Raw genomic sequence first — 12,317 nt, 5'->3', positions numbered from 1 at the left:
AGCTCCATCCTGAAAAAAAGAGAGAAAGCGAGCCAGGAACTCCTGAAGCATCAGAAGAGACCTACAGCAGAGAGAAGAGCGGGGCCCAAGGAGAACAACTTTTGAAGAACACCAAGGTCTGTTGAAGGAAAGAAAGGAGAGGGGGGAGGAGGAGGAGGACGCAGAACCCAGGTTCCCCTTTTGTGATCTGTGGTGAGAGCCGCCTCGACTGCCTGTGGGGAGGGGCCCCCTGGGCAGTGGCTGCCCCTGAAGAAGCCGTGACTCCAGGCAGTGTCTGCTGGAGCAGTTTGTGTGTAAGGGAACTGTGACTGTGGGTAGACCCAGATTGGACTTTTGAGGACTTTTCTTCCCTATGGAAAGGGGGGCCCACGTGGAAGCAGAGAGAGACACTGGCCTGAGTTTTCCTACTCCTGAGGAGCACATGGCGTGAAAACTGACTGCAACCCCCCACTCCCATCCCCCTGTGCCTCAAGGCAAAGGGGGTGGGGGAAGGTGAAGAAACTGGGAACAAAAGCTGAACCCGGGAAGAAGCAAAGGATGGGGGAAAGGTGTTTTGACTTTAAGATCTGGTTGTATCTCCCTTTGTTCTACTCTGATGTTGGTAACAAATTAAAATTGTTTTGTTTTTATTCCTTATGATGAGTCTGTCTTTTGCCTGTGACCTGTTTAAGTGGTGAGAAGCCCTCCCAGTCCTTATTTTGACTAGCCCTTTTTGGGACATTGTGGTGCTCAGTTAGGCACTGGGCCTAAACCACGACAGCTGGTTTGGTTTGATTTTTCCATTTGTCAATGACAAAGGGAAAAATCACATGAAATTTGGAAGTATGACTTGTTTTAGTCTTAAATGCTCAGAAACACTTCACAATATGGAAGGATATGGGACCATGGTTTTCACTTGCAGTTCTCTCTCACCTCATTCATGGCATTGTTTCATGGAAAAGAGATTTCTTTTTTTTCCCCATGTTTCCTGGTTGCCGAGGACAGCCATCATTATCAACCTTGCCCTGACACAGAGCAAGTTGTTTTAAATTCATTTAGGCCAAAAGATCATGCAAGGCACGAATGTGCAAAACCAAGACTTGATACTTGAGTTGCATTTTCTACTGATTTGTATACAAACACATGCCCTTGAATTGTGCTGAGTAGCTCCACTAGCTGTTGACTTCAAGAGGAGATGCTTCCTAGAATCAAATCCCTAATTTGCAAAACGATGGGCTCTGAACTATTGAACTCATTGAAAATCTCAAAGGACAGCTGAAACAAGACCTTTTTTGCTAGATCCTAATTTACTTTCTCAAAACTTGCAAAGTGCATCTTCTGTGATGCAGTTCTTCACAGCTAAGCAATATACATACAAGAACTAAAAGGGGTATTTTAACAGGGTTCACTGAGTTTTCAAAATAGAATAGAGTTCAATCTTGATGCTTCTGCAATAACTGGGCATAAACACCCTCTCGCTTACCTGTGCCTTTTAAAACTGACCATCTTTATTACATTGCATTTGAAAGAACTGTTGAAATTTTAAGAATATATCAAGGTTTTCATGATTGTTTTTCTAAGGCAAAAGAACATAAGGTGTGCATATATACATATATATATGCGTGTGTGTATGTATGCAAAAAAATACACTTCACCCCCATGCTGAAACCAACAGTATGTATGAAATACTGCTGGAAACAGAGGGATAGCTACTCACTTTTGTGAGTGCAGTGACACCCTGGACAAACAATCAGTGAAAATGTATGTTATCAGATACAAGCCATGCATAGGAAACTAAATGGTTTTCCTTTTGATATCTCTTTAATAGACACTGAATAAAATATTAACTTTCAATGCATTTAAGCAGGGAAAGGTGTTATGTGCTGTGTTAACAGTTATTTCCTCTGATCAATTGGTTAATTAACTAGTTCAATAATTAGTTCAGGCAGTCAGGATTGGGCTATGGTCTCTCCTGTTGCCTAAGGCCTTTTTTTCAAGTTTTATTAGCGAACCAGCATTCACAATTTCTGCAATTACATTAACTTAAGTTCTAAATAAGATTTATATCAGCAGATAATGGGATTCTAAGTCTCTTCTCCCTTATGTGGGCACAGCTGAAAATACCATATGGAGCTATAGGCTTTTCTTACAGTTACTCACTTCCACTTAAAATATGAGAATATGTGTTTATTTACCTTCACAAATAGTGTCTACTGAGGAACTTTAAAGAACTAAAGAATTACGTAGCTTGCATATTTTGACAAGAAATCTCATCAGAGAGAAGATTTTTTTTTCCTGGTCAATACCACAAGAATTATTTTTTTATTCAAAAGAACATCTCAGAATCAATAATATTTCCAGAGACATATTTTGTTACACTTACAACAGCAAGCTGGAAATGTGCTGTTGATTTGCTCCATAACATCTGTTAGATCCGTGTTGGTACCGTGAGGTGGAACTAACAAGTCATCTGCAGATAGGAGAACAAAAGAGTACTGAATTCAGTAACAAGGGGAGGAGAAAAAGCAAAAGCAAAAGCAAAAAAAAAAAGGACAACAACATTCTGAAAGATATTCTTATCCAACCTTCCAGTTAAATACTCCTGTATATTTCAAGGGAAATCACTACCTGAAGCCTTTGTAATTTAATGTGTAGGAACTGTCACTGATAATTGTCAGCCAGGGAGTGGACATGAAAGTAACATTATTGATTTGCAGTAGAATTCATTTTTCTCCTACTAAAGCTTAACCATTGCACACAAGATTTAAGTAGAAGAAAGAGCCAAGAAGGAGCAGTACATAAGAATTTACAGTTAAAATAAATAAAAGGTTTACAAGATGAGGGAATTATATTCAGTAGCTGCTCAATTAATATTCTGTTCCATTTTCAAATGATTTTTCATGTGACTTTCAAAGTGAATGCACCATTCTTTTTCTGAAAAAAACATGTATCTTTTAGATGGTCTTTATTCAATATGCACCAGCAATTTCACTAGTATTAAAATTCTCCTTAACTTTTTTTTTTTAATTCTGCTTAAAATTAGCCAAGGGAATGGTTGGGGAATACAGCTGGCTCTGTTCCTGGCAATGTTATTAGACGGCATCTCTCATAAATCTACCACTGCATTAAATCAGACTTGAATAAGTTCTATATTTTTTCCAGATAAATTAAACAAACTAAAAATACACGTCAATGCTGAATGATAATTTTTCAGTATGCAAAGGAATCGTTTTCCTGTTTTCCAAAGAAATAAAATCATTTTTTAATCTATAACATGAAGGCTTGCAAATAAAAACACAAGGAAATTAGACTTAAGATAATTTAAGAAAAATACTCTCCCCCTCTCGGTTTTAAGCATTCAATGATCTGTAGTTCTTTCTGCTAATTCCAAGTGGCATTAATGAGTTCTGCTATTGGAGAATTTAAAATAATCTTTCAACACAGAAATCCCACCATATGCAAAGACTGTACACTTAAATACCCAATAATTCCTAAAGATGTGAAGTCTTTGAGGGGTGGGGTCATCAAAATACCAAGATATGCAGAGGCTACTGAAGAATTTTTAAAGCAGCCACCATGAATCTTTCCACATTTTGGACATTTGTTCCTGTATCTGACAAATTACTTGGGTGCATGAGTGTACTGTAGGTCAAACAGCTGTTCGTCATTTCAATCCAACAAAATCTCGTTCCCTCTTCAGCAAGGATGGATTTGCCCAGTAAAATAATTTGCTCAGAATGGATGGGACCAAGGAGTCTATTGACAGAAATCCATAATTCAGTCATGTGGATTCTTGGGATATTGCAGCTTTTCGCAAGTGTGGGGAAGCAACAGCTCCAGCTGCAGTAAGTCTTGCTCCAATCATAAAGATTAGTTCTTTTTTTATTTATAGATCTTTTCAGAAAGATGCCAACAAACCTATTCAGCAGTTACCTATGGACCCATGCAGCACAGTATCTGATCAAAACACGCACCTGTCTGATGAAACTGTGAGCTTGTCTCTTGCTCGAGCCGGTAGCCAAGGGCAGAGTGCTGAGGCGAAGCACAGGGGGAGGTGCCATTAACTCGGGAGTCTGACTCAGGCTGCATTAAAGACAACAATACCAAAATGTAAATAAATTGTATATTTTATAATTTAAATAAATTGTATAATAAATTCAAATCTGGGCTTGAAAGCAGTCATCCTACTCTTCTCCTTTTGTACATGCTCTTTCTTTTTTGCTCTCCAAACTATGGAAAGTTGGCTTAGGTCTATACAAACATTAGAGGAAAAAAAACAAACAACAACAAACCAACAACTTCATAAAAGAAAATTTAGACTTAAATGTTATACTTATGAGAATCCAGTTGATGATCTTGATAAAACCAATGTTCACTTGCGAGCACGCAACACGGAGACACAATGTTATGTACAACCCAAACACTCTGCTGAGGCTCTCTGTCTAGCTATGCAGAAAGACTACACAACGGTACTATTGAAGCTATATATACATATATAAACAGACAGAGAACATTCAGCTAAGGTTCCTCAAGAAGCTTTACTAGGATGACTGATCATGCTTAGGAACAACTGTTCAACCATTAACAGTTTTGCAAAAGTCCTTCACAATCAAGCTGAGTGAAGACACTGACATTGCTTCTCAATAATGTGATGGACACCAAATTTGCAATAAAACTATGTACTCTGTAATCTCCAGAAAATTACGAGAAGGAATCCATATACGTTGAAAATTGTGGTAGGCAAACCTTTCTGGACTCTTAAATTCACCTGAAGAATCAAACACAGAAGTTCTATATAACATTTAGTTGTAAACATGTATGTGCTTGAGACTACGTATAAGTATACATGTATGGACACAAAATAAGAAAAGATAGCAAGACGTCTTGACTATTAACAACTCAAAAATATTGAAAGGCATCCTGCTCAGGCATTTTATTTTCCTATTTTCCTTCTTTCTTGTAAGAAAGCCTTAGAGGAAAAAAGTAGTAATACAGTATTTGAGATCCAGAAGTGATTACTTTGAAAAAACAGAAGCAAGTGAAACAGTATTTACATGAGGCAGTTATAGAATCTTAGCTGAAATGGTTGCCCCTGTAATTTATCTTTTTGATTGCAAATCACCAAAATACTTCCAAACAGCTAAAAGAGCAGATTATTTAATTAAATCTGTCAAAAGCAGATACAGAGTAATAAAAAATATAATTACTTTTAAGATCTTTTTGAAACTGAGACTGAACAAGTACCTAGAACAGCTGAGACTTGATGCAAAGAGGCAATATACAGAATGGCAGTTAATTTGTGTACAAGCTGCTCCTTTTCAGCTCACAGCCTTAAGTGCAACATTCAATTTTTTGAGACAACTTCAACAAAACTTAAGATTGTTGAACAAAAGATATTTTTTCTTTCATATGCAGTGGTGAGAAACAGAAGAAAATGTTCCCTTGAGCACTCAGCAAATCTTTTTTTCTCCTTCAAATCTCATCTCTCTTTCAGCATCACAATACCAACTTCCAGCTTTGACTAAAATAATAAATCAAAAAATACTGCTCTGCAATATTGCCAGCCTAAGATTTTACTGTCAAGACACTCGTATGAACAGTGAATGCCTATCATGTAGTTAAGTAATATGCTATTCAGTATCTGGCTTCAACCCAGCTATAGGGTCTAGATAAAATGAGTGTGGTGATTTTAAACAGGCTAAGCTGGGGTAACTAATGCCAGGTAATGCTGTATAGCCTAGAACCTATGTAGATTCTGAACCTTCTTGAAGAAGAGGTTACAGCTATAATGGTAAAGAGATGAAGCAAAATCTCCAAGGGTTAAGAGTTAGTTCAGCACAGAAGAACAAGGCTAACTCCAGCAGCAGAGTGGCTGCTTGACCAATGCATAAGTAGGTGGTCAGAGACAATTTGAATAATCCAAAATGCAAACTTGCACCTGGACTGGATCTTTCTCCCTCTTCAAGAAGTAGCTGTGGACAAATGGTGCAGGGGTGACTGAGGAAGGAAGATCAGTGCTGGACTTGATACAAAACTGCAGTACAGCATCACATAGGCTAGATCAAGGATAGTGAGGCACTGCAAAGTCAAGATTAATTAGGATAGAAAGGAGATACCTACAAACTTTAATGATGAGTTAGTAGTGAAGTTTATTTAGTACCACTTAGGAGTGCTATTGCAAATGACAAAAAACCTTGCAGAGCACAAGGACTCTAACAGTAGATAACCTGAGACCAAACAAAACATACTTGGAATACTTTGCATGGATGTACGCAATACTGCTATAGCAGTCAGAATGAGATATTGCAGTTGGATTTTAAAAAAACCAATCAAATGAACAAAAACCACATCCCCTTCTAATGCTAGGACAATGTTTGGTGACTTCATTTTCACTTAAATATACTGATAAATGTTACATTACATAGTTCCAGTGACTGCAATAAGAAGAAAAGCCAAAACAAACCAAAATCCTCTTCTTCCAAGATCAGGACGATCCAGTTAAGCATATGAAAGGTTTGGAGTGGAAAGGAAAGGGTTCCGGTAGTAACACAAATGCCTTAATACAATAATCAGATACTGAAAAATGCTAAATGCAAAATAGTTGAGGATATAGCTGCATGTATTTACATGATTTAACAGTTTTACTAGGAGAGAACCTGAGAAAAAACTGTAGAAAAATCATGTTCTACCTAATTCCAGTTGCATAACATCTGAAAAATCTGATCACTTCCATCACAGACCCCCTTGAAGCATCATGCAGTTCACGTATTTTTATTCAAAACAACCCAGCAGACAACCCTTAAAGCAGAAATCATAAGAAAATAGCCCTAGATGTTACTGTATGCCTTCTGCTTCTTCCTGAATAAATAAAAGTAGGGATACTGAGGAATAATAAACAAAAGTAGGGATATGCCTCTATAGGAATGAGGAGGAAGTTTCTAACTGCAGTTTCTGAGAGTTTTTACAATTCTTTATATGCAAAACCTGATAAAGATATGAATGGAAAGATAAGTTCTTCTCCAGAAAACTCTGAAATGGTGGGATTTTTCTGTGGTACAGCAGTTTTTAAAGCATTTCAAGGGCGATATTTTATCTTAACCAATTTTGATCTATGTTGCCATATTTTGCTATGCCTCCTGATGGTGTTTTTCCCAAAGAAGAACCTGAAGTGTTCTGTGGCTTAATGGACAGATAAGACATACCCATTCTTCTCTTGACCTATGTTGCTTTAGGTAAAAAACCAAACCAAACCAAAACAAAAAGCTCCTCCCCTCCTCCCCCACCTTTGAATCACAGGAAATCTCAAAAAGGCCAATTGCCTGTCCACATCCATTAGAGATGTTTCTTCTTGTTCCAGATTTACTCTCCCACCTTCACAAAAAACTAAGGTCTCCTCTGCTCTTTTGATAAAGCTTCTCTACTTGCAGTTGCAGAGGGAGTTCTGGTCCCTATTTACTCTGTCTTAAGCCACTGACAGATGATTTTAGCTTCCATTAACTTCAATATCAAATCTAATAGGAAACCTCTATTCAGCAGCTCACACAAGCAGAGAAAAATCCAAACACACTTTAAATGCCCTTCATAATAGGTCTTACTTCTACTTTGCACATGAAGTGTCTAAAAGGGCTGAAGAAAGAAAAATGAAAATGGATTCTTTATATTTTTCTCTATATGATTCACATGCTGGTATCAAAGTTGTCACACACCAGTTCTGTTTCACCTTCGTCTTTGGCACTATAATCAATCAGGCAGACAAAAATGACAACATCGTGTGACAGCTACCAATCCTTTGGGCTTGCTAAAATAAAAATAGTTTGGTAACTGCTGAATTGTGACCTGAAGTAGGCAAATGTCCAGTGAGGATGCATGCACATTTCTGCTAAAGGTGCTCCCTAAAGAATGCCTTAGGATGCCCTTGTTTAGATTAAACAGTTACTATAGAAAAGTTTCTAGGTTTCATTAATTCTCTACCCTAATATCTGCATGTAGGCTCACTTCATATCTTTCAGAGGAAAAAGTCTCAGTATTTTAGATTTAGTGGCAAGTTATTAACCCAGACTACAGTCAGGAGGCTGAGTGGAGCAGAGAAATAGAGAGACTTGGTATTGACAGAGGAGAGATACAGTGATGGCATGAAATGGCAGTCGCAGCAAAGAAATTTGTGTAGAACAGTTCTGCCCTTTAATACCAATAACTATTATTACAGGAATTACAGAGTTGTTACATATTTTGACATTGGGACTTACAAGAATCTTCCACCCAAATAATTTATCTCATTAATGAGAAATGGTATTCCTTATCTCCACTGAAAAAAAAACAATTGGGGCAGCCAATAAAAGCACAAGAAACAAATATACTTAGATCCTCAGCTGGCTTCTGATAAAGTCCTTCCTCAAGCAGTGAAAGAGGTAAAGACTTTTAGACTGTGAATGGCATAGGTTACAGAAAAACAAACATGCCGAAGACTGGTCATTTTTTCAGAAAGTTAAGGGGGTGGTAATGCTGCTTCATAATTGTATTAATGTAAAAATAAAGAAGTTCCAAAGAACATATACTAAATCTTTGAATTATTTACAATTTCTGAATCCCCTTCAAGGGAGTAGGTTCAGCATCCTTGGAGACAGACTACAAGAAATCTGCTTAGTGATAGGTCAAAAAAACCCCCCACTAAATAAAGATGCATATAGAAAGGCATATTGAAAAGCCACATATATATTATAAAAGCAATAATGCAGACCTTCTCATGTAATTAACTTCATACTAGCCATTCCCTTAAAGGACTGAGAAGAAAAAAGAACAGGTTTGGGAATGGCACTTGGAACAATCAGAAGCAAGCTTGACTCCCACAGAGGTGGGAGACTTCAGACAGGAAGCAGAAGAGCAACAGTATATAGTAAATGAGGTGTAAATGATCAGAAGTATTGAAAAATATCAACTCTGTTCTACCTTACCCTCTCAGAAACCACAAGCTGCAGAATGCCCAGAAAAATCCAAAGGCAGAGCTAATAAGAAGAAACAACTGTCCCCTGCCTCACGTCAACTCTATAACAACACACAAGTATACCCTAAAGGTCATCCTAAGAATACTATAAAGACATTAAAAAGATTACAGTTATAAGATTATCCACAGCTATATCAGGAAAGAAAAAGTTTTAAAGGGTGGACATGCTCCTGCTTTAAGCACTGAGCCGAAAGTGTCTGTGGGTTTGGCAGAATTTCCGTGTATCTATTCTATGGCTGCTTCCTCACAGATTTTAAAGTCTTGTCTAAAAGAGCTAGTATCAGCCACAGTTCTCAAGATACTTACTTCATGAATGACTGTTAACAGTTACATCAGTTGTTATCTTCTCTGTTAAATATTTATGCTGCTCAAATACTGATTAAAGATGCTAGAATGACAGTAACAACAACCAAGATACTCTGCTAGAGGGGCAGGGAAGCCACTGAAACAGATGCATCTTAATACTGTCCAGCCAAAACTGCCTAGAAAAATGACAGTCAGCCAGTGAAATAAACAAAGAAACAAAAAATATCTCTATCATGTGATGAGATTATCATCTACAGCAGGAACTTAACGCCATTTTGATACCTGGTTTATGTGGTCTGTTTCTTGGCGTAGTTAAATCCTCTACAGTCACCTGTACTCATGGAAGGCAGAAATCATTTACCTTACTGGACTCTGACCCAAATGTAATGATTAGTTACAAGAAAACATTCATAGAAATTTATCTTTGTCATTCAAGTGTCCACGCATGATATAGTACAAACAAGCAACTCTAACAATACCTTGTTGCTATTATTTTCATAATCTAGATGTGCATATGCTGAATTCAAAACAATCAACATTTCTTCCTCCAGCAAAGAAACCCTACAATCTTTAACTACTGACATTTGCTAAAAGCCTGCTGTGTTCAGCATTTACTTTTGCCCAGACCATTTTGCTGGAGCTTATTGATCTAAGTATGCTACTCAAGAGGACTGGATTATTAATGGAATGTATTGCTCCTTTGCATGTTAAAACACATCTTTGGCCATCTGTCTTTGGCCTGCAAAGAAAGGCTTCACTGACTATCCGTAACAACAAATAAACAAATTATTTTAGTAGGATTGGAAAACTGAAGTCAAATACAGGGTGCTACAGGCACCATTAGTTGGAATAGGGTATATATTTTCTCCCCCTGCTTTTTAGTTCAGAAAAAATTATTGCACTTGCTTGTGTTATTCTCAAGGTTTCCTAATTTAACAGCACTTGTGATCATCTTGTTCTCATTTGACTTTCACCATGGCTTATAACAGAGGGTAGGAAAAATATCTCTCCATCCTAGAAATGACTGAGTGCAACAGACCAAGCTAGTATGGTGCAAACATCTACAATAAAATTCCAATGGCTTTGTTCCACCAAGAAATTCATCATGCAGAAATAACACAAGGGAAAGACACCTATATGCATTTACCTGCTCAAGTAGCTGTCGTAGCCGGTGAAGCTGAGACTCCAATTGTTTGTTGTGATCTTCCAATATTTGCATCCTTGCTTCCAGGCGACCTTTATGTTGCCTCAGGAGTTTAGCTTCAGCTATGAGCTCGGCATCTTCAGAAGCATGCTGAGGTGACACAATGGAGTCAGGAGGTGATGCAAGAGGGTTTATTCCTCTCCGAAGATGTTGCTCCTTTAGTTGCTCATATTCTATCTGCAAACTCCTGGTATATTGAAAAGAAGAAAAAGATAACTTAAGCAAATTATAAAAAAGTTCCTTATGTTATCATCACCTCCAACTACAGAACATAAGTAGCTCATACAAATACAGTGTTTTGACTTGCAGTTTATGGGGAAAATATACACAATAAAGATGAGGTGAAACTAAGATATTTTATCACAGACTGACCCTCTTCTACCTAACGGAGTCGGGATATGCACGACGTACACCTTGACTGATTTTTTGGGGGCTAAAATCATGACTTCTAGGTCCATTTCTTCTCCTTTCCAACAACCATACATAGTACATGCATGGCTCAAACAACAATGAGGTGACAGTACAGACACCAGGTAGGATGATTACGAGACCTTTGTTCTTCCTCGAGGTCAGCAATGATGCGCTCCAACTCTCCTCGCTCTTCCTTTTCCACTGACTTGAGTATCTGAGCCGGGCTCTGTGGCTGGCTCACGGGCGACTCTCCTCCTAGCGTCTGGCAATACTGCTGGATAAGGGCATGCTCATCCTCTCTAGAGCAATAAAACAGCACAGAGAAAGACAAAGCAATTAAACATTTATTATGTGAGCAAACATCTTTGTCAAGCTGAGGGGTTTTGTTTGTTTATTTATGAAAAAGGACTAAGAGAGCACGAAATAAGCCTGCAAGAATCTAGTATATGTGTCAGATGTGTGCCTCAGCAAATTGTACTAAATTTTTAATGAATGGTTCCTAAAAATATACTGCAAAAAATCATATAAACATACAATGTACAAAGACTGATCTGTAGTGCTGTAGAAGACCAGTTTAGTGTATGCATAAAGAACAAATGCTGCTGGTGGTTTGAAAAGAAATAGTGAAAGCAACAAACTGAGATAACATAAACCAAAAATGACTGATTCAAAATGCCTTAGAAATAAATAAAAACAAACAAGGCATCTGGTGTTTACTTTTTTTTTGGTACTATAAATAGCTGACATTTTAAATATTCTTTAGGAGATAGTTTTGATGAGCTCAGTTTACCTAATAAAGTTAAAGAAAATAAAAGCCCCACAGAATTCTCCAAGAAGTCATAGTACAGTGAATATTCAAGTATCTACCTCGCACTGTGCATTGCACAAAGGGGCTGACAATGCTGTAAAAATAATGCTATAGGTCTTGAACTAGCATTTTATTTCCAGATTTTTTTTCCATTTTGATATACACACATGCAATACCTCAAAACTCTTTGAGGGTAGTAGTTTTCCTCCTCCTTACAGATTCAAGGACAGAAACAAACTATAACACTGTCCTCCTACTGACTCACACAGAAATTACTTCTGGTAAGGTGACAAAAGCCCTGACACTTTCAATTATGCTATAATGTCCAATTGAGCTTGCTTTTGTATAGGTGTGCCTTTCTTTCCTGGTTCCTGGCTTTTCTCCATAGTAATGTTATATGGATAGAAAGTGAAGGATACCATGTCCTAAAAATAGTTTGTTTGCTTATTTACTCAAGAAGGATAAATCATCAGCAGAAAAACATATACTATACATATTTTTAAGAGAGAAATTGCTGTAGCAGTATGAAGGCTGAAGAAAACCCTCAAATTCTCTTCTTTGCTGGACTACAAATCTGAGATTGCATACCTTATGATACTGAGAAGTAC

The 12,317-nt window shown here is 37.5% G+C and overlaps 1 protein-coding gene across 1 annotated transcript in view; it reads right to left on the bottom strand.

The window, feature by feature from the left end:
* Positions 1 to 2,362: 2,362 nt before the first annotated feature.
* LOC104541753 (utrophin-like) overlaps positions 2,363 to 12,317 on the bottom strand; it is a gene marked incomplete at both ends in the record, with an annotated part of 19,670 nt that continues 9,715 nt past the window's right edge. Inside the window, 4 exons of the mRNA XM_010185885.1 lie at positions 2,363 to 2,449; positions 3,948 to 4,062; positions 10,434 to 10,677; positions 11,042 to 11,200. Of these exons, the coding sequence (XP_010184187.1) occupies positions 2,363 to 2,449; positions 3,948 to 4,062; positions 10,434 to 10,677; positions 11,042 to 11,200 (605 nt within the window). The remainder of the gene's footprint in view (positions 2,450 to 3,947; positions 4,063 to 10,433; positions 10,678 to 11,041; positions 11,201 to 12,317) is intronic.

This window comes from Mesitornis unicolor, unplaced genomic scaffold, assembly GCF_000695765.1.
Source record: "Mesitornis unicolor isolate BGI_N332 unplaced genomic scaffold, ASM69576v1 scaffold10076, whole genome shotgun sequence".
Taxonomy (NCBI): domain Eukaryota; kingdom Metazoa; phylum Chordata; class Aves; order Mesitornithiformes; family Mesitornithidae; genus Mesitornis; species Mesitornis unicolor.
The sequence above is the reverse complement of the archived record's forward strand: the minus strand, read 5'-3'. Positions and strand labels throughout refer to the sequence as shown.